The following is a 23,350-nucleotide window of genomic DNA, read 5'->3' on the forward strand; positions in this document are numbered from 1 at the left end:
GGTCGATGGGGTCAACGTATGTCGACCTACGGAGTCACAAAAGGTTTCACAAGTAAAAGAAGAAGGAAACCGTGAGAGTTCATTTATTCGGCATGCAACAACTTCCGCACAGGACCGAGGAGAGGAGGGACTTCAAGAACACACGATGGTGAGTTTTTCTTTTACCCATTTCTTATCTTTTACCTCCTCTTATTGTGTAATAAGAAATAGCTTCGCATCCAAAGAAAGAGGTGATGGCATACCCTCATAATAGCGAGCCAAAAAAAAATAGACTCAAGAAAATACAATCGGCAAGAAAACACACTCGCGGAGGACCGATCGCATGTAGTTGGAAACAAGAAAAGCCACCCTCTTTTCAGAACACCGATCAAAATTCCAGCAACTTTCTTGGGTTTATTTACTCGGCATGCAGCAACTTCCACACAGTACCGTGGGCTGCATGCACCCACGGCATGCAGCAACTCCTCTCCTCCTCTCCTCGGTCCTGTGCGGAAGTTGCTGCATGCCAAGCATAGTCAGACCTCCGTGGAATTTTATGGTGCTTTTGAGATGTTTTCTTACCAATTGTATTTTCTTAGGTTTTTTTTTTTTTTTTTTGACTCGAGGGTATGTCATCCTTGGATGTGAAGCTATTTCTTGTTGCACAGTAGGAGGAGGTAAAAGAAAAAAAAAATTGATAAAAAAAAAAACTCACCATCGTGCGTTTTTAAAACCCCTCCTCTCCTCGGTACTGTGCAAAAGTTACTGCATACCGAGTAAATGAACTCTCATTTGCTCACCCTCCTCTACTCGGTCCTGTTGTTGCTGCAAGCCGAGTAAATGAACTCTCCTCTCCACGATCTTGACCGCGGAAGTTGCTGCATGAAAAGTAATTGTGATGTTGTGCTTTCTTGAATTCTTTTCCTTTGTTGTAATGTGATGCGATGTTCGGAAAATAAGGTGGCTTTGCTTGTTTCCAACTATCGGAGATCAGATTCAGCTCACCCTCTCAAAGCTATGATATAAATAGCTTTGAGAGACGAGAGGCTTCAAGAACGCACGATGGTGAGTTTTTCTTTTACCCATTTCTTATCTTTTCTTTTCTTTTACCTCCTCCTAATGTGTAATAAGAAATAGCTTCGCATCAAAAGAAAGAGGTGATAACATAACCTCATAGTAGCGAGTCAAAAAAAAAAAAACCCCAGAAAATGCAATCACCAAGAAAACACACTCGAAAGCACCACAAAATTCCACGGAGGACCGATCACATGTTCGATGATATAAATAGATAAAAACATACCTTGTTCCGAAGTCTTCCTTCGATTGGGAGAGGAAGCGGCTCCTTCCCTCGTTTGGCCGACGACAATGCCTACAACCCACAGGGAGGGAGAGAGAGAGAGAGACACCTGTTGATTTGATGTCGCCCGTGTCAACAGAGTAACGCCATCCCCACCCACCACAACGTATAACGATGAGGGCTCCATCAGAACCTCGAATATCGCACGCAGTTAATCAGCCACTGCACATTCGCCGAGCGCAAACCACATCGAGCAGGCCGAAGTGGATCCCACGTCGCCATTTACCAAGCGGGTACGAAACCGGGTGAATTGGTCCTTTGTTTCTTATTTATTAGCCGATCGATCAACAAGAAGGATCAATCGATCGACTGGGATTCACGGTGGTTCAGCAACACGACTTTTAAAGACACCCTGCCCACTACGTGCGTGGCCAGCAAGTCAAAACAAATGTTCGATGATATAATAGATAGATAGATACATACATACCTTTCGATAAGGACCGATCGCATCATCATCAACACATCCATGGTTTGGCAGAGCCTCTTAATCCACAGAGGACGCTTTTTTGTATCTGAGGATTTCAACGCCCAAGTAGTCGATGGTGCCACGAACGGCCACATGAGGCTTCCCCACCTTCACCCTCACAGCAGATATCTGAGGGAATTGTAGTAACGTGGTATTTGCAATCAAGTGAGCTACCGACTCCAGCAGATTCTGAGACGGACCCTCCACCACTTCCTTCACTATCCTGCACATCCACCACCAACTCTAATGTAATCCACATATGATGACATGCAATCCAAGTTCTTGTTAGTTTTGCCAAACAAGAAGAAAAACTTTTTGATTCACTTGGCAACTCAAGTGAAGATTTCACGGAAAAGTAGTGACAGCAGTGATCTATCATATCATGCTCTCAAAAGCAAATTTCCTGACCAGACTCTACACTTCCATCTATTAACCACATACACACACTAGTAAGCTGAGAAGAAGATAATTGCTATCAGAAAGAGAGTTTCCAAAATATATCAGTAGATATGAAGGATCCATAAGCCAAATTAACAAATAGAGCCACCTTTTGAAATGTTCACTCCTATGAAACCCACACTTCCTCCTGGGAAAGAATTTGAAGAACCCATAAACCAATACTATTTTTATAGGAACAATTGGAACATGCCACTGATAAGCTGATGCATATCCTGCAGGATTATTATAAGAGCATTTGACTATATTGTTGTGCACCACCCAAAAGTGAGTTCTTTATATGTTTTTTGGGTTCCTGAAGTTTTGAACCTTGCGGATAAACCATCCCCAGGCCTCAAGCTCACATTTTGCATCTTTGTCGACTCTCTTCAAGTTTATCAAACCAAGTAGGAAGTTTGTGCACACCATTATGTACAGGAAGAATCATCGTCCTTGATGTGCAAGATAGTAAAGGCCACTGAGTGGTCTTGGCACACATCCGGGAGAGGTCGGCATGGCATGTCACCCATTTTGCATGGTGATATGATTCAACCTGTGTTCACACGACTGTTGGCGCCACTAACCTAATTATATATTGTACCAGAAAGATAATACCAAAGCTAGAAGTGAGGATTGTGCAAATGCATGAAGGATAACATATTGTCAAAATGTTTCCTAGATTCTCCTTTTGCTCCAATGGTACTGTAGCAATAGCACGAAATATAAACCATCATTCCACTCTGCAACAACCCTCCTCCTTGCATCCATTCTCATTCTCTCGAATAGTGAACATCAGTAAAATATGTTATAAAGAAATTCTCATTCTCTCAATTTCCAATATTCCATGGAGGCAGGTCACCTCCTGATGCTTAAGACATTCTCATCACATTGTGTGCTATATTAAGAGTTCTCATTTCAAGTACTAAATTACATATGGTCTTCCCTCCATTCGCAAAAGTTCACATAATGCCTCAACTGTGAGCTCATTTTTGCTGTCTATCTTGATAAAATTATCAAAGGTAGTATTTCATTCTAAAAAACTACTTGCAAGTTCAAAGGCTCACATTAGTCTATGAATATTACTATGGCTAAGTCAGGATGAAGACTAGTGACTTGGGTGTTCTTTAATAAGATGTATGACCAAAAGAGTTGATGAAAAATTTAGCAGCCAGTATTTTTAAAATAACTTACCAAAAAATATAATGAACCTATCTTTTGCTTAGAAGAAAAATCATCTCTAAACTTTACGTATGGTTGTGGCCTCAGGTCATCCCATCATTAGGGCCTTAAACTTAGAGATGAAATAGTCAAGTCAGTCACGGGCCATTTCTGCAAACAAGCTGGTTATCGTTGAAAAAAAAAAGAAATGGTTGATCGAGCATGAAATCTAACCCCACCCACCACTAAAACAGAGATGCAGACTACTAGGTACCAACTACCAAGACAATCAACTCTGCCGGTGGCCATAGCAGATACATCTTAGAGGAAATATATCAACTGTTTATAACTGCTATAAGTTTTATTAAAACAGACATAATGTATAACCACTGCATTCTCAAAAAGGAAGAGGTACAAGAAAAAGGAACAGTTACCGGTAAATAGCAGTATAGCTGACTGTGACAGAAATGTCATCAGATTTACCAGCATTGCTCAAGTCCATCCAAGCATCCACATCGATCACAAACTTTTGACCAAGCTTCTTTTCCTCCAGTTTCACACCATGAAATCCATGAAACTGCAAGCCCCTTAGTATCAGCTTGTCTTTATCAACAAAATCACGTTCACCCATGGATGTTGAACCTGATGAAGTATATAAGGTTTCAATTTTCAGAATATGCAACAAAAAAAGAAGATACCTCGATGTATTGGCTCCAACATATCACTTAAAAAATAACATTTAAGTTGGTTTCTATAAAAAAAAAATTGCATTGATGAAAGCCAAAGAAATTAAATACTATAAATGAAATGCAGCTTGACATAGATACCTGCATCTGCAGATATAAGGTTCAATTATATATCACTACACGGAGGCTTTAAACTTGCAGTTCAAGAAGGATGCAGGATAAAGACGAGATAAACAGAGCTCAAATAGCCAACAAGCACAATGCGAGACTTACTGTTCGGTTCTTTATATCGGATTCAAATGATAGCAGCTTCCCCAGTTTCATGAATGTGCAAGTACACTAAATAAACAGTACTGACAACCATATCTGAATACCAACCTTTCCTACATCTTGGTTGCTCCCGACAGCACGTAAATGGCTAACCTTTTTTCTTTTCGAACGAGAGACAATATGGTGACCGGAGCCCGAAAAGACCGACTTAAATCAACCAAATCCGAGGAAGACTTTTTTTGCGAAATTGGAGCTGAAGATATCAACGACAAAAAAAAAACCCTAGAATGCAATTTTAAGAACCAGCCGCAGGTTTTCAAGTTTAAACAGCTCGATGGAACCCAATACCCTATCGTGAAGATCTATGGACCGATATTCTTCACCGGTTTCTATGACCAAATCAGGATGGCCCTTCATTCGATTGGCAACCCTAGAATGCAATTTTAAGAACCAGCCGCAGGTTTTCGAGTTCAAACAGCTCGATGGAACACAATACCCTATCGTGAAGATCGATGGACCGATATTCTTCACCGGTTTGTATGACCAAATCAGGACGGCCCTTCATTCGATTGCAATCCGTAAATCGTTGCAAAAAGAAACTCAAAATAACTTGCAAGGAGGCAGAGATCGATTACCTTCGCGCAAGACTCCGTCTCCACCATTCTCTCCCACCCGATTCCTTGGAGATGATATGGGAGCAGACTAAGGGGCGGGAGCGTGTCCGTTGGTGCCGCCGAGGGGCAAGTCATCGCCGAGAAGTCCTAAGGATCAAATCAGACCAACCACGGACGGCCACGAGTTGACGATGCACGAGAATGCACGGAATACCACACGGCGACGGACCTTGTCTCGCATAACCTATTTGAGTCGAGCACGAAAAATAAAGTTTAGGCAGGCGTTCAATGGAAATAGTGAGATCATAATCCTACGTTTAACAAACCGGAATGTCACGGACAAACTTCTAAACAGGGTGTTTGATGTAATGCTTGGGTATGTCCGTGTCTTTTGTTATGTTCATGCTTTGTACAGCATGTAGAGGGACGGCCGAAGGCTTATAAGTCCCATTTTAGTTGGGTCGGTGGCCGCTTTAGGCTTGTAAATAAAGGTTGTGTCATGTGGACACGTAGGAGAGATTATTCGGTCTATAATGGACCAATTTTACCCTTTGTTGTGCAAATGTTCAGAGCTTGTAAAGTATGTTTGTAATTTGCATTGTCTATAAAGTGTTTTTCGAACATGTTTGCTTGTGGATCCCGAGTGAGGCGTTTTCTCTGTCTTGTTCTCTCTTTTGTGGGTCCTAAGGGACCAGGGGAGGCTGACCTTTGCGGACGGACACGCAAGGGTGTCGCACGACTTAGGCAAAACCAGCTAAGTCCGTGTCATATGGTATCAGAGCGGGACAAGCACTTATAGAAACACTTGACATGCAAACGTGGGGGACCTAGCGGGGCTGCGTTGAGGGCAGTCAGCACACGCGCGACCGTTTGAGGGAAAACGGGCATGGAGATGTAGGGAAAAGAGTCGCTCAGAGGAGCGGGCATCTGAGATTGGCATTCAGAGGAATGGCCAACCCTTCGCGCAAGAGGCACCACGAGAACAGGCAAGCTTGGAAGAATTTGGAGCGCACAAAGGTTGGGATGGCTGAGTTTGAGCTACGGCTCAACGTTGACAACCATTCCGGATAGTGCTCATGGCAAGCGAGGCGCTTGGCAAAAGGATGAGACCATGCAAGGTGGAATGAGTTGCGCAACGACCAAAAGAGTTATGCAAAGCTCACAGAGGAGAGGGGAATTGCTAGCTTGAAGAATTTGATACTCATGCAGGGGCTTGTATGCGGACGATGGAATGTTCGTGGCCATCCCAAGGCGGCCGAAACTCGGCGCCACGGAGCATTGAAACTTTCTCTTCGGCTTGTGAAGGATACGTCCGTAGGAGGCTGAAGTGTGCAACGAGTTCAGCATGTTGCTAGGCCTTGAGGGGTGCAGCGGGGGCGGTATTGATGTGGAGTCCCAATCTAGCAAGTGCGTTTGCAGGAGGCAGAACAATGCACAGTTTGTTCAGCAGATCGGAGTAGTCCAAGGGGATGGTGGTTTCCGAAACGAAGAGAGATGTTGCTCCAACGGGACAGTTATCCAGGAGGGATAAGTCCCGGCTCTCCAGAGAGAGAATCATGTGAGACGGACCTCACATGTTGAGGAGGAGTACCTCAACAAACAACAATTCCACGAAGCTCGATGGACTGAGCAAGCGGCGAGGAGTTGTCGCATGATCTCGCTCGAGAGAATGCATTGGTGGATGCATTGCGAGATCAAGTGGGGGAGCGACCCAAAGCAACACAAATGAAGACACACTTGGAGTCGATATGGAGATCGGACTCAAGGGAGGGCTGACCCGTGGAATGGTGGGCGCAAGGGCCACCATCAACTCAATGCAACAACGAGGAGCGGAGCAACTTGGGTGTAACTTGGCGAAGTACCCAAGCCGCATGAAGGGAGCCAGCATAGAAGATGGAACATGGAGCAGAGGCATAGTGTTTTTCCTTAGACAGAGGTCAAGGACATGAACTCTTGCAGAGGCAAGAGCAGGATCATGTTGTTCCATGGGTCAATCAATTTTGACGGAGCGGACTCATCTTGCATGGTGCCAAAGACGAAGGGAGCTTCGGGGCACATTCACTTCATCTCGGAGGAGCATTTGATGGAAGAACTAAGGCGACTCAATTTGCGGAGGCGAAGTTGAGTTCAGAAGGCCTTAGCACGGGGCAAGAGGACGCAGAGGCGGGTACTCTTGAAGAATATGCCACAGTGTTGTCATTCAAGTTGTTGTGAAGGAGGCGGTGCGCAGCGAAGATTGTGCTGGTAGGGGCAGAGGCCCAGGATCCAGACAATGGTGCACTGATTGCAGCGAAGTCGGGGGACTTCGAGAGCTACTAGGCGACGGACTGTCCTAGAGCGGTGCTTCATCTTTGTGTGACCCAAGAGTGGGTGGATGAAGGTCGATTGCCAAAGGAGCGAACAGAATCGAAGGTGGAGGAGACCCCGCGATGTATTGGCAGAGGCCACACATGGAGGGTTCACAATTCGAGTTTATTCCACAAGGATCAGAATGCAATGGAGATGTCACCAGGAGGCGACATGGTGCAGCGGATCGTGGTGGAACAGTTCGTGGCAAGGCGATACACACGACTTAGTCCCGGGAGGGACTTGATCATATGGAGGTATGATCGGGAGCTATTGGGAGCTCCACTTCGGTGAACAACACGACGGCAAGAAGGGCTATGGATTCAAGGAGTAAAGGCCATGGTACCGCAGAGGCGGGTCTTCCGTGCGTGCATCGAATTTTGCATCGGATGAAAGCCTTGGTCATCAGCAAATGGGGGCTGTGTTCCACCAAGGGAAAAGTTCGAATGCAAGTACCAGTGAGTCCCATGGGAGGGACTTGATCATACAGTGGTATGATCGAAGCAGCTGGAGAGTTAGACTGCTCCAGAGCTCACATTCGCTTAAGGGAGCCCGACAAGTCAGAGGACAAGGTCGAGTAAAAGAACGTTGCTACCAAGGAAGCTAAGGAGAGCAGAATCGGTGCAAACCCTACAACGTGATGGCAGAGGCCGCGCATGGGAGTTGCAGTCTGTCTTTCCATCGATCAAAGGGAGCTGCTTGGAGAACACATAGGTGTTGAAGCAGGGGGTCGAAATGGGCGAGGAAGCGACGACGAGTCCAGAGGGGCTTAGCTACCCAAAATCCAGCATCAGTTAGAATGGAGGTGGACTCGGAGGAGTACCACAGAGGCATGTCTACTGATTGTGAAGAAAAGGGATGTAGATGCGAGTTGACGGATAGTAGTGCCATGGGCATGGCAGCGCCATGGTACCGCAGAGGCGGGACTTCCGTGAAAGGCATTGATCCCTTGCTCTCCTGGAGGGAGGGCGCTTGGTCATGAAAGGGGCCGAGGAGGTGGAGCATGCAGAGGCAATCTCCAAGTACCAAGACAAGGCTGAAGGGCAGAGGCCAAGAAACTTCGTAAGACCGGTGTCAACAAGTTTCTCATCAAGATAGCCGTAAGTGAAGGACTTCGGGTCATGCAAGAGTGCACGACCAAGAAACGAAGCAGGCAGTACGCGGTGCTGTACCTTTGCTACTCAGTGGAGTAGGCGGCAGGGTTGATGGAGAAGACGGTACAATCCCAGGGGCGACCTCATCTATCAGAGAACTACTCCAAGTTGGGGTGAAAACTTCCTGCATTCCAGAAGTTCAATGGCATTGAGAAGGTGAATCACAGTAGCTAACTCAACGCAAGGAGTGCAAACACTTCAAATGCTTCAGAAGTGTGAACAAAGAGCAGGCGAAGCCCAGTAACCAGCTCGATGCATGAAGTACAACCTCGAGGAGGCGGGCGAAGTCAAGTAACCTTTGCCTTCTCAACCCTTAAGAGAATGGGCGAAACCGAGTACCCCAATTCTCTTATCTATCCAGCAGAGGAGCTCTGCACAAGTTCAAAGACCCTTCGAAGATAATGAAAGACAACAGTTGTCAAATCCTCACCAACGGTGATCAGTGCTACTGAGAATAGATTGTCCGCCTCATTTCCCAACGAAATGTCAATCGAAAGCGGAAGTGATGCGAACCTACTTGGAGGTGACAACTAACAGAAAGAAGAGTCAATGAGCAGATTTTTGTGGAGGAAGGACCCGAAACTTCAGAAGTTTGCGAGATGGTGCTCGTTAAAGCTCCAACAAGCATCCACCCAGTTCAAGCAGCATGAGGAATTTCTGAGAGACTGGCGCAGTAAGGATGGTCTTTTCCTTCATCTGGCGGATCCGCAGGAATCAACAAGGATCAACACAACTCAGCCAACCCCACAACATAGTCAAAGTCATTGGTGAGTTGTAGCAGCATGGCGGATCAAAGGTTCGACTACTCAAAAATAGCAGCGGAGAGCAGCTGGGAGCCAGGAGGCGCATTGCAGCTGGAGCAGAAGATTGAAGACTCAGCAAAGGCAAAGAGTTGCAGTGTTCACAAAGGCTTCGACGAGGACGTCGAAGGGATAAGTGGAGGAGAATGTCACGGACAAACTTCTAAACAGGGTGTTTGATGTAATGCTTGGGTATGTCCGTGTCTTTTGTTATGTTCATGCTTTGTACAACATGTAGAGGGACGGCCGAAGGCTTATAAGTCCCATTTTAGTTGGGTCGGTGGCCGCTTTAGGCTTGTAAATAAAGGTTGTGTCATGTGGACACGTAGGAGAGATTATTCGGTCTATAATGGACCAATTTTACCCTTTGTTGTGCAACTGTTCAGAGCTTATAAAGTATGTTTGTAATTTGCATTGTCTATAAAGTGTTTTTCGGACATGTTTGCTTGTGGATCCCGAGTGAGACGTTTTCTCTGTCTTGTTCTCTCTTTTGTGGGTCCTAAGGGACGAGGGGAGGCTTCGGGGAGGCTGACCTTTGCGGACGGACACGCAAGGGTGCCGCACGACTTAGGCAAAACCAGCTAAGTCCGTGTCAGGAAGGCAAAACTTGTTCAATCAACAAAGAAAGAAAGTCGAAGCATATAAAAAAAGAAAGTCTTTTTTTTTTTTTTGTCCTCTCCGCAAAGAACTCATCAGGAATTTTTTTTGCTTTGCTACAGTCAAACAGAACAAAACATTTTTAGTTATGATAACGAACAAGAAAGCTACTTGGCTCTAAATCCCGTCGGATGCAATTCATTTCCATCCATATCTAAATTGGTTATCAAAGTCTTATAGGTCAGGCTAGATTGCATCACGCAACACAATACCAATGACGAGTTGTCACCGTACCATTACTCCCAACAAGTTCATGCAATGTATACAGTGAGCCAACAACAATCCACGCACCAGAGGACAGCCCCAAGTTCCACGGTGCATTACACAAACACTGGTCCATGACACTGAAGGATCAATTACCCTCTCCCATGCTTGCAGGTCTCTCTATCTAGCACATAAGGGTTTGATTAAACATAGATAGTCACGCAAATGATAAGCTACCGAGATAGTCTGATAATGAGACAATTATTTATTGCGCTTAACGGCACGTCTTCCTTGGCCCTTCTTTGGAGGGCCCTACCGAGAGAGTCTAATAAAGAGACAATTATTTATTGCGCTTAACGGCACGACTTCCTGGGCCCTTCTTTGGAGGGCCCTTCCCGCGGCGCTTCAACATTTCCAACTTGGCCAATCACCTAACACAGGCAGAAAAATAAATAAATAAATATCAGTGAAGATAAGTGATCCATATCTCCAGTTTCAGAAGAAAGTTTTTCACAAAAATATGGTATGATTTCATTTGCACATAGTGGATGGAGACTACAAAAAAGAGTTCTTCGCAATACAGTTTAGCAGGATCTGAAATTTGTGACAAAAGTTACCTTGTCTAATCCGATGGATTGAGTTCTTGATCGCTTTCAAGCATACGAAAAACTACAAAGTGGTAGTAGTTGCAAGATTCGATCATCACATTAGAAACAAAATTAACAGTGCATGCTAAGCTTCTAATGAGTTTGATCGATGATATGAAGATGTGCATAGGTTATATCAGGTCACTGGGATGGGATAAAAATGCCCAATCAAGTTCAGAAGATGTTGAAAGCTGCTTGTAGGAATCCCGAATTTGACCAAAAAAAACCAAGCAACGAGGTGGATGACTGATCTTGAAACTTCATTAGTTTATGATGTCAGAAACCTATCCTGCTCTATTAAAAGCTGAAAAGCATAAAGTTGCGGGTGTCAAGCCATATTGTGTTTATTTAGTTCCAGCTTAAAAATTAAGAGTCAAAGGCGGTCTGGTCAAAAGTGAACCTATACAGCCGGAGCACATTTATAATGATTTAAAATTTGTATTGTTCAAGTTAAATTTGCTAGCTGTTGTACAATATGAATAGGCTTCTATAAACATAACAAAAAAAAAAGGAACTCTATTTCAGGAACTGTGTTCTACAATGAACATTTTAGACCTTATTATGCCATAATATCAGGTCAAAGACAACACACAAATGTCTCAAGAAAAATCCAAGATCATCCTCCAGTTTCGCGCTAACACTACCCACAGTTAGCAGATAATTTCTACCTATATACTAATATACATTCATCACGTATATAGATCTATACTCATAGAAGAGTGCTACACTTATCCAAGGACCTGAATAATGAATAGTAAACTAAGCTTACACAAGTAGATCTTTCTGCCTTTTTATCCATGACAATTCAACAGATATAAATAGGCAAGGGATCGAGGAATTTAACAAATTTGTAGATCTTATGTTATCATAAATTACTACAAAGAGAAAGCAGTTATAATAATGTCATAAAGTAAAGATCATGTTAAGAAGTATAACGTGTGCTTGTTTCTTTAATCTATATGAATGCTGGTGTCTTAACCAAAGTAACCACCAGAATATTTTAATTAATTAGAACGATATTCCTGCTGCATCAACTACCTCAGCAGGATAAGTATGATAAATGATATGGAAGGATGGTAAGAAAAGAGAAGTTATATGAATATAGCATCAGACCACCTCTGTCACAGCCTCCTTTTCTCATCACATCCTCCTCCCTCCCACCCATCTCTTTCCCTCTCAGGTCCAGACGATAGCAATGCACACCAAGTGTCGATATGTCAAGTCCGGCCGCCGACAGGTATCAGCACCGGACTGAGATTTTAAACCTTGATTTTTAAGTATGCTAAAAATGACCAGTTCTAGATCACAAACGAGAAGGTGTTCCTTTCGCTTTACCGGTAACAAAGTCCGAAGGGTCCAAAGTTTGCAGTAATTCTGATATTTTTGACACCAGACAAACAGATGGACACCAAAAGATTAATAACCATGATTCAGGATCCGATATAATGCCTTGCATGTCAGAAGCGAGCCTTCAATCATAGAAGAAGAATGGTTTCCATGATAATAAGTGAAACTACATTGCAGTGACGATCAAGTGATAGTGGTTGCTTCGAAAAGCAATCGTGGCATGTGTACTAGACAAATGCAAGCAATAATACAGAAGCACGGAATTTTGCCTGCAACCTCATTCTCAAAATTACAGCATACAGATGCGTTCTTCTGTCGAAGGTACTCCGCACTATATCTCATCAATCATAACACACAAAACCATCCTACTTTTTGGTCCATCATGCACCAACTCATACTGTTTTTCCATGTAACTTATTACGTGATTTGCAGAGGTCATATATCACCTAGAAGAGACAAACAAACATATGCGTAACACCACGACGCTACAACATCGGTTCTCAGAAACAAAAGGCCAAGCACGTAGAGTGCATCGAAAAACATCGAAATGGTGCACCACCAAATACGGGGGAAAGAAAAAGATATAAGAGGAGGGGAGCGTAGACGTACAGTTTCTCCTCGCGAACGAGGACGAGGGGATCGTCATTCTTGATGTCGTAAGGGTACCACTGGGCGACCTTGTCTCCGATGGGCTTCTTCCGGAGGATCTTGTGAGGGGACCGCTTCCCCAAAGGATTCAGGACGTGTCCGAAGATCCTGGCCCGCGCCTGCGCCAGCGCCACCCACTGCAGCGGTGCCGCCGTCATCCCCCCTGCCTTGGCTTGCCCTTCCGAATGTGCTTCCGGCCACCTAAACCCACACGCCCCCTTCGCCGACCGTCGTCTACGGGACACCCTAAATTTGTGGGCCCAACACTCCTTGCCCTTTCGCCCATTAAGATCCCTAAGACCCAGTCGCCCGTTAAGTTAAATATTAGGAACGAATCCACATCGGAGAAGAACCAATAAGAGACAAACATGAATCCGACCCGAACGATTTCCAGGTTCAAGTTATTGATTTGATCCATTATTTATGTACGGATTCCGGTCTATTTGTTGTGCCCCTTCGGTCGACCCCTACCAACTACAAGCGAGTGGAAGAAACCATTATAAAAAGTTTATTATACCTTTCATATTTGTCTTACCCGCTTTGCTACTTACTTGCCTGTTAATTAGACGCAGCAGAGGACCCACAGGTGGACCCTCATTGCTCCACTGTGGCATGTAAAAGCATCAGGCAAATAGGCGAGCGGGTAAGCCTCCATTGCGTTTTCGTTCCATGTAACACAACATTATAGAAGATGTGAATAGAGAGGAGCGGAGGTAGATGATGAATAGTACCAACTCCGCCCTCTAATCTGAAAAGAACAAACGAGTTAAATACTCACAAACATCCTTGGCATGTTTACATCAAGTCATGTGTGCTTTGCACTTTTACTGTCCCAACTCAAGCAGCGAAAGACTTCAACATTTATTCTTCGGCAGCTCCAAGTTACTTGCAGATGTGTTTTTTGAGATGGACCTCAACTATAAAGCAGATGAATCCAATCTCTTTCCTGAGCACCGTGCAGAGAAGGAAACATTACACCGGTGCAGCCTTTTCCCGCTTTCTGCCCCACCTGGGAGTGGTCTCGATGAGCTGATGAGGGAAGAGCTGCCTCTCCCGCCTCGTCAGCTTCTTGAAGTTGCTGACCCGCAGCTTGGCGATCTTCGCCTCCTCTTCTGGGGTGGTTTCTCTCACCACCACCGTCAGGCGACATTTGGGTCTCACCATGATCCCACTCCTCCCTTTGGCATGGTAGGATATCCGCTTCAGATTCACACCCTTCCCAACGAAGGCTTCGTCTATCGCACCACCGCAGCAGCAAATGTGAGACAGGCAGCTAATTGTCTCCCCTCCCACCCCAAAAAAAAATCTCAAAGCATTCACTTACCAACAAGAAGACGATCTGGGTTCAGTCCATGATTATGAGCTGCATTAGCTCGGGCTCAATGTATCACCTGCAATACATACAAGAATGCAGTGGTTCTGAAATAGGCTGCAATTTATAGATAATAAGCTCACATATCAGAAACATTCCCAATTTTAAAGAATGCAATTACAATCGACAACTGAATCAAATTTTTGCTCCTGCAAGACACGAGGTGATGCTTTGTGATACCTGATAGACGGTCTTTGCAGCTCGTTTGACAGTTACTTGCAGTTGCAACAGAGCATCTTCAACACGCATTCCACGTACTAGTTTAGCAACCAGATTAACCTTCTTGGGACTCTGACATCAACATATCCAATAAGAGATGAATGATAAAATCAAAAACCCAAAGGGTGCAATGCACAAGGCATTTGAGCAAATGTTTTAATCAATACTAGAAAAACTGGTTTTGGAGCATGTTCAAACCAAATTTTCAAACCTTGTACCGTTTACGCAGAGATAAGGCCTGTATTTAAGGTCAAGCATGAAGTAAACTGAATCGTCTTGCATAGATGGGCTGATCTCAAAGGGTTTATATCTTAAAAAGAGTACGAGCACTCATGCTGTGCAGCTTTTCTGAGCAACTAGCAACTATGAAACCACAACTGCACAAAAGGTGCTATGGATAAAGTATACCTGTCTTATATCTTTCTTAATAGCTTGAACCCTCAATGGTTTTGATAGTGCATCCTTTTTTCCAGTCTTCATAGGATCCCCCATAAGAGGTGTCAAAGGGGATGAAATAGGTACAATGTTTGCATCTTCTTCCGCAAACAGTTTCCTCGAACTGGAAATTTGCTGCAATAGGAGGACATGTGGTCAAAAATACAGTATGAACAATTGTCTGTCACTATTTTTTTCTTTTTAATTGTGTCACTCTGAGGTAGTTAAGTTTAAAGAAAAATAACGATGACATCGCAAGTAAGAAAAGCATCTTACTTTTCTTTTATATCAAGAAACTTAAATAAAATTCTAGTGCTAAAAATCCTGCTTCTTTGCACCTGGAGAAAAGCTCAAGGGGCATATTAAGAAGACCAAAATTTGATGTAGAATCAGCACTCTAGGTCACTAGAGAAAGTTGTATCATATGAATTCCAAAGGATTTATATCCAGCAAAAACTGAGCATGCCTATACATATACAAAATGACAGACTTTTTGGGCCCCCATACTAAAATAATAGGTAATATAAATAAAAAAACATATGGTGAGAGCTTAATTTTCTTAAATGCAGGTCCAACAATTCAATGATGTATAAAAGAAATGAAGGCAGATAGTATATTGGTCTTCCATTCTTCATTATCTTGATTCTGACATACAGTTTATTTTATATGTGTAATGTTTTAAGGCAATTACCAAATGTTGCAAATATTGATAGGAAGGCTTTCCAATTCTTGAGGAAGAAATATCAGAAACTATCCATGGATGTGCAAATTGGCCTGCAACAAACACAAATTTGCCACTTAATCAGCTCAGCTTCAGGAATAACAGAATAAGTCACACTAGAAATGGCTGTCATGCAAAAAATAAAAAAGAATTCTTAATTCTTCAGGTCAGACAATATACCAATCTGATGCTACATATTTCACATCTGTAGACAAACAAATGCACCGGTTAATACTAATGCAAAAATCGAATTTTGTATCAAGTAGCTTATGGTGCATTTGTCAATAATATGCATTTCAGGACTAAGAGTTTGTTACGCATGAAAAAGTAAGCATCAAAATCATTTGTAGGGACATATACATTCTTCAGCCATTGGATAGGATGCAAAAAACCAAAATTATTTAGGAGGTACAAAAGCATATGATTAGAAATATTGCCTTGGTGACGCATATTCACACTAACAGAGATGGCACATTCAAGAAAAGTGTCTGTCATAAATTTTTAGAAGGTTACCTGGTGAATAGAGCTTAGTGCAAGCGTCATACCCAATGGCAGATGAACGGCCATTGCGCTCCATCATGGTATTGACCTGGCGAAGAACAGAACGTAGGCACCTTTGCCATCCCACCATGGTATCTAATTCTAACAAATCCAAGAATTACAAGAGTCGTGGTCAATACAATGCGACAAACAATTGCACACAATATATATGATACAAGAAAAGAGCACAAGATCAGTGTTACTTTAATAATGTTAATTTTAAAATTGCTCTATAAAGATCATGCATGAAACAAGGAAACTACTGTGACTAGCTACTATCACAAATTCTGAATACACAACCAATGGCGATGTGTGTGCTCATGGTAATAGTAAACTTCAAAATCACATTACACGAAAAAATTAAATAAATAAATGTCAGTTGGAGATGGCAATTTCCTGGTGAAATCCAGATGTCACTTTAATTAGGGAAACACCAACATCTGGTCTTTTTTTCTTTTTGGTCTTTTTTCATTCTTCACCAGCAACTTCTTTTACATTCTTCATACCGAATGACAATTTAGCAGCTTTTGTACAGAAATGTTACATGTCTAACATTTATTCGGTTTCAAAACCACGAACCACATAATTATCTGTCAATTCATACGATGCCATCCATGCGGGGGGTTACGGTCAATGCAGGCATCAAACTTGTACCAGAATAAAGATTAAGAACGAAAGACGAAAGAGAAGTCAAAATCGAGGCATTTCAAAAATTACCAACTGGTATAGCCGCTGGAGCAATCCAGTTCAATAAACAAAACATAGAATGTGACCGATAAATGCATGAACTGAAGTTACCCCGACGCCAGTAACTCCGGTCGGAACTACAACTCGTTCTTCAAGGACTATTTCCAGCCAAAACCAAATCCAAACGTATTGTTAATTCGATGCGCTAGTATCAGTAGTTACTCATATGGTTAAATAATATTTGGCCACCAGGACAATACATCGATCATTGAAACCAAGATCAACAACCCAACCCCCCTTTGCCCGCCCTGAATCACCACCAAGGCAAGAAGAAGGACAAATAAAAAGAAATCAAGACAACGAAATGCCGTGTCGGGTGATTCACAGAACTACTACTCATGAGGGTTCAAAGTGCTAATTATTAAACACCGATCTCACTGCTTCTCAGGATATGAATGAACGCTCCGATAGAGCATCAAGTAAAAGAAAAGAGCGAGAGAGAACCTCTTGGCGGCGGCCGGCGACGACAGCCAAGGCTTGAGAATTGGGAGAGAGGCAGCGAGCGACGACCGGCTCTCAGTAACTCGCCGGCAGCAGTCGGGCTTGCTTTAATTTGCTTCGCTTCGCTAGGGTTCAACTTCAGGAATAACGCAAATTTGCCTCTCGATCAGCTCAGCTTCAGGAATAACAGAATAAGTCACACTAGAAATGGCTGTCATGCAAAAAATAAAAAAGAATTCATAATTCTTCAGGTCAGACAATATACCAATCTGATGCTACATATTTCACATCTGTAGACAAACAAATGCACCGGTTAATACTAATGCAAAAAGCGAATTTTGTATCTAGTAGGTTATGGTGCATTTGTCAATAATATGCATTTCAGGACTAAGAGTTTGTTACGCATGAAAAAGTAAGCATCAAAATCATTTGTAGGGACATATACATTCTTCAGCCATTGGATAGGATGCAAAAAACCAAAATTATTTAGGAGGTACAAAAGCATATGATTAGAAATATTGCCTTGGTGACGCATATTCACACTAACAGAGACGGCACATTCAAGAAAAGTGTCTGTCATAAATTTTTAGAAGGTTACCTGGTGAATAGAGCTTAGTGCAAGCGTCATACCCAATGGCAGATGAACGGCCATTGCGCTCCATCATGGTATTGACCTGGCGAAGAACAGAACGTAGGCACCTTTGCCATCCCACCATGGTATCTAATTCTAACAAATCCAAGAATTACAAGAGTCGTGGTCAATACAATGCGACAAACAATTGCACACAATATATATGATACAAGAAAAGAGCACAAGATCAGTGTTACTTTCATAATGTTAATTTTAAAATTGCTCTATAAAGATCATGCATGAAACAAGGAAACTACTGTGACTAGCTACTATCACAAATTCTGAATACACAACCAATGGCGATGTGTGTGCTCATGGTAATAGTCAACTTCAAAATCACATTACACGAAAAAATTAAATAAATAAATGTCAGTTGGAGATGGCAATTTCCTGGTGAAATCCAGATGTCACTTTAATTAGGGAAACACCAACATCTGGTCTTTTTTTCTTTTTGGTCTTTTTTCATTCTTCACCAGCAACTTCTTTTGCATTCTTCATACCGAATGACAATTTAGCAGCTTTTGTACAGAAATGTTACATGTCTAACATTTATTCGGTTTCAAAACCACGAACCACATAATTATCTGTCAATTCATACGATGCCATCCATGCGGGGGGTTACGGTCAATGCAGGCATGAAACTTGTACCAGAATAAAGATTAAGAACGAAAGACGAAAGAGAAGTCAAAATCGAGGCATTTCAAAAATTACCAACTGGTATAGCCGCTGGAGCAATCCAGTTCAATAAACAAAACATAGAATGTGACCGATAAATGCATGAACTGAAGTTACCCCGACGCCAGTAACTCCGGTCGGAACTACAACTCGTTCTGCAAGGACTATTTCCAGACAAAACCAAATCCAAACGTATTGTTAATTCGATGCGCTAGTATCAGTAGTTACTCATATGGTTAAATAATATTCGGCCACCAGGACAATACATCGATCATCGAAACCAAGATCAACAACCCAACCCCCCGTTGCCCGCCCTGAATCACCACCAATGCAAGAAGAAGGACAAATAAAAAGAAATCAAGACAACGAAATGCCGTGTCGGGTGATTCACAGAACTACTACTCATGAGGGTTCAGAGTGCTAATTATTAAACACCGATCTAACTGCTTCTCAGGATATGAATGAACGCTCCAATAGAGCATCAAGTAAAAGAAAAGAGCGAGAGAGAACCTCTTGGCGGCGGCCGGCGACGACAGCCAAGGCTTGAGCATTGGGAGAGAGGCAGCGAGCGACGACCGGCTCTCAGTAACTCGCCGGCAGCAGTCGGGCTTGCTTTGCTTTGCTTCGCTTCGCTAGGGTTCAACTTCAGGAATAACACAAATTTGCCTCTCGATCAGCTCAGCTTCAGGAATAACAGAATAAGTCACACTAGAAATGGCTGTCATGCAAAAAATAAAAAAGAATTCATAAATCTTCAGGTCAGACAATATACCAATCTGATGCTACATATTTCACATCTGTAGACAAACAAATGCACCGGTTAATACTAATGCAAAAAGCGAATTTTGTATCAAGTAGCTTATGGTGCATTTGTCAATAATATGCATTTCAGGACTAAGAGTTTGTTACGCATGAAAAAGTAAGCATCAAAATCATTTGTAGGGACATATACATTCTTCAGCCATTGGATAGGATGCAAAAAACAAAAATTATTTAGGAGGTACTAAAGCATATGATTAGAAATATTGCCTTGGTGACGCAAATTCGCACTAACAGAGATGGCACATTCAAGAAAAGTGTCTGTCATAAATTTTTAGAAGGTTACCTGGTGAATAGAGCTTAGTGCAAGCGTCATAACCAATGGCAGATGAACGGCCATTGCGCTCCATCATGGTATTGACCTGGCGAAGAACAGAACGTAGGCACCTTTGCCATCCCACCATGGTATCTAATTCTAACAAATCCAAGAATTACAAGAGTCGTGGTCAATACAATGCGACAAACAATTGCACACAATATATATGATACAAGAAAAGAGCACAAGATCAGTGTTACTTTCATAATGTTAATTTTAAAATTGCTCTATAAAGATCATGCATGAAACAAGGAAACTACAGTGACTAGCTACTATCACAAATTCTGAATACACAACCAATGGCGATGTGTGTTCTCATGGTAATAGTCAACTTCAAAATCACATTACACGAAAAAATTAAATAAATAAATGTCAGTTGGAGATGGCAATTTCCTGGTGAAATCCAGATGTAACTTTAATTAGGGAAACACCAACATCTGGTCTTTTTTTCTTTTTGGTCTTTTTTCATTCTTCACCAGCAACTTCTTTTGCATTCTTCATACCGAATGACAATTTAGCAGCTTTTGTACAGAAATGTTACATGTCTAACATTTATTCGGTTTCAAAACCACGAACCACATAATTATCTGTCAATCATACGATGCCATCCATGCGGGGGGTTACGGTCAATGCAGGCATGAAACTTGTACCAGAATAAAGATTAAGAACGAAAGACGAAAGAGAAGTCAAAATCGAGGCATTTCAAAAATTACCAACTGGTATAGCCGATGGAGCAATCCAGTTCAATAAACAAAACATAGAATGTGACCGATAAATGCATGAACTGAAGTTACCCCGACGCCAGTAACTCCGGTCGGAACTACAACTCGTTCTGCAAGGACTATTTCCAGCCAAAACCAAATCCAAACGTATTGTTAATTCGATGCGCTAGTATCAGTAGTTACTCATATGGTTAAATAATATTCGGCCACCAGGACAATACATCGATCATCGAAACCAAGATCAACAACCCAACCCCCCTTTGCCCGCCCTGAATCACCACCAAGGCAAGAAGAAGGATAAATAAAAAGAAATCAAGACAACGAAATGCCGTGTCGGGTGATTCACAGAACTACTACTCATGAGGGTTCAGAGTGCTAATTATTAAACACCGATCTCACTGCTTCTCAGGATATGAATGAACGCTCCGATAGAGCATCAAGTAAAAGAAAAGAGCGAGAGAGAACCTCTTGGCGGCGGCCGGCGACGACAGCCAAGGCTTGAGAATTGGGAGAGAGGCAGCGAGCGACGACCGGCTCTCAGTAACTCGCCGGCAGCAGTCGAGCTTGCTTTGCTTTGCTTCGCTTCGCTAGGGTTCAACTTCAGGAATAACACAAATTTGCCTCTCGATCAGCTCAGCTTCAGGAATAACAGAATAAGTCACACTAGAAATGGCTGTCATGCAAAAAATAAAAAAGAATTCATAATTCTTCAGGTCAGACAATATACCAATCTGATGCTACATATTTCACATCTGTAGACAAACAAATGCACCGGTTAATACTAATGCAAAAAGCGAATTTTGTATCAAGTAGCTTATGGTGCATTTGTCAATAATATGCATTTCAGGACTAAGAGTTTGTTACGCATGAAAAAGTAAGCATCAAAATCATTTGTAGGGACATATACATTCTTCAGCCATTGGATAGGATGCAAAAAACCAAAATTATTTAGGAGGTACAAAAGCATATGATTAGAAATATTGCCTTGGTGACGCATATACACACTAACAGAGATGGCACATTCAAGAAAAGTGTCTGTCATAAATTTTTAGAAGGTTACCTGGTGAATAGAGCTTAGTGCAAGCGTCATACCCAATGGCAGATGAACGGCCATTGCGCTCCATCATGGTATTGACCTGGCGAAGAACAGAACGTAGGCACCTTTGCCATCCCACCATGGTATCTAATTCTAACAAATCCAAGAATTACAAGAGTCGTGATCAATACAATGCGACAAACAATTGCACACAATATATATGATACAAGAAAAGAGCACAAGATCAGTGTTACTTTCATAATGTTAATTTTAAAATTGCTCTATAAAGATCATGCATGAAACAAGGAAACTACTGTGACTAGCTACTATCACAAATTCTGAATACACAACCAATGGCGATGTGTGTGCTCATGGTAATAGTCAACTTCAAAATCACATTACACGAAAAAATTAAATAAATAAATGTCAGTTGGAGATGGCAATTTCCTGGTGAAATCCAGATGTCACTTTAATTAGGGAAACACCAACATCTGGTCTTTTTTTCTTTTTGGTCTTTTTTCATTCTTCACCAGCAACTTCTTTTGCATTCTTCATACCGAATGACAATTTAGCAGCTTTTGTACAGAAATGTTACATGTCTAACATTTATTCGGTTTCAAAACCACGAACCACATAATTATCTGTCAATTCATACGATGCCATCCATGCGGGGGGTTACGGTCAATGCAGGCATGAAACTTGTACCAGAATAAAGATTAAGAACGAAAGACGAAAGAGAAGTCAAAATCGAGGCATTTCAAAAATTACCAACTGGTATAGCCGCTGGAGCAATCCAGTTCAATAAACAAAACATAGAATGTGACCGATAAATGCATGAACTGAAGTTACCCCGACGCCAGTAACTCCGGTCGGAACTACAACTCGTTCTGCAAGGACTATTTCCAGCCAAAACCAAATCCAAACGTATTGTTAATTCGATGCGCTAGTATCAGTAGTTACTCATATGGTTAAATAATATTTGGCCACCAGGACAATACATCGATCATCGAAACCAAGATCAACAACCCAACCCCCCTTTGCCCGCCCTGAATCACCACCAAGGCAAGAAGAAGGACAAATAAAAAGAAATCAAGACAACGAAATGCCGTGTCGGGTGATTCACAGAACTACTACTCATGAGGGTTCAAAGTGCTAATTATTAAACACCGATCTCACTGCTTCTCAGGATATGAATGAACGCTCCGATAGAGCATCAAGTAAAAGAAAAGAGCGAGAGAGAACCTCTTGGCGGCGGCCGGCGACGACAGCCAAGGCTTGAGAATTGGGAGAGAGGCAGCGAGCGACGACCGGCTCTCAGTAACTCGCCGGCAGCAGTCGGGCTTGCTTTGCTTTGCTTCGCTTCGCTAGGGTTCAACTTCAGGAATAACACAAATTTGCCTCTCGATCAGCTCAGCTTCAGGAATAACAGAATAAGTCACACTAGAAATGGCTGTCATGCAAAAAATAAAAAAGAATTCATAATTCTTCAGGTCAGACAATATACCAATCTGATGCTACATATTTCACATCTATAGACAAACAAATGCACCGGTTAATACTAATGCAAAAAGCGAATTTTGTATCAAGTAGGTTATGGTGCATTAGTCAATAATATGCATTTCAGGACTAAGAGTTTGTTACGCATGAAAAAGTAAGCATCAAAATCATTTGTAGGGACATATACATTCTTCAGCCATTGGATAGGATGCAAAAAACCAAAATTATTTAGGAGGTACAAAAGCATATGATTAGAAATATTGCCTTGGTGACGCATATTCACACTAACAGAGATGGCACATTCAAGAAAAGTGTCTGTCATAAATTTTTAGAAGGTTACCTGGTGAATAGAGCTTAGTGCAAGCGTCATACCCAATGGCAGATGAACGGCCATTGCGCTCCATCATGGTA

At 42.4% G+C, this 23,350-nt stretch overlaps 2 protein-coding genes and 1 pseudogene across 4 annotated transcripts in view; all 3 read right to left on the reverse strand.

The window, feature by feature from the left end:
- LOC135648911 (dihydroneopterin aldolase 2-like) overlaps positions 1–23,350 on the reverse strand; it is a 46,774-nt gene that overhangs the window by 3,505 nt on the left and 19,919 nt on the right. The window lies entirely within an intron of this gene.
- Positions 1,575–13,132, reverse strand: LOC103999486 (dihydroneopterin aldolase 1). 3 transcript variants are annotated; one of them, XR_010501126.1, is made up of 4 exons: positions 12,730–13,116; positions 3,830–4,037; positions 1,764–2,025; positions 1,575–1,695 (listed from the first exon to the last, which is right to left on the reverse strand). XR_010501126.1 is itself a non-coding variant. In XM_065166930.1 (4 exons), the coding sequence occupies exons 3-4, from the start codon at positions 4,024–4,026 to the stop codon at positions 1,821–1,823; spliced, it is 402 nt and encodes a 133-aa protein (XP_065023002.1). In that variant the 5' UTR covers positions 4,027–4,037; positions 4,987–5,209; positions 12,730–13,132; the 3' UTR covers positions 1,575–1,820. The 3 variants fall into 3 exon arrangements, 2 of the variants coding, with proteins under 2 accessions (XP_065023002.1, XP_018673810.2); XM_065166930.1 differs by adding an exon at positions 4,987–5,209 and having other exon boundaries at positions 1,575–2,025; positions 12,730–13,132; XM_018818265.2 differs by having other exon boundaries at positions 1,575–2,025.
- Positions 13,401–16,118, reverse strand: LOC135648910 (uncharacterized; annotated as a pseudogene).

Source organism: Musa acuminata, chromosome BXJ3-9 (assembly GCF_036884655.1).
Source record: "Musa acuminata AAA Group cultivar baxijiao chromosome BXJ3-9, Cavendish_Baxijiao_AAA, whole genome shotgun sequence".
NCBI lineage: Eukaryota > Viridiplantae > Streptophyta > Magnoliopsida > Zingiberales > Musaceae > Musa > Musa acuminata.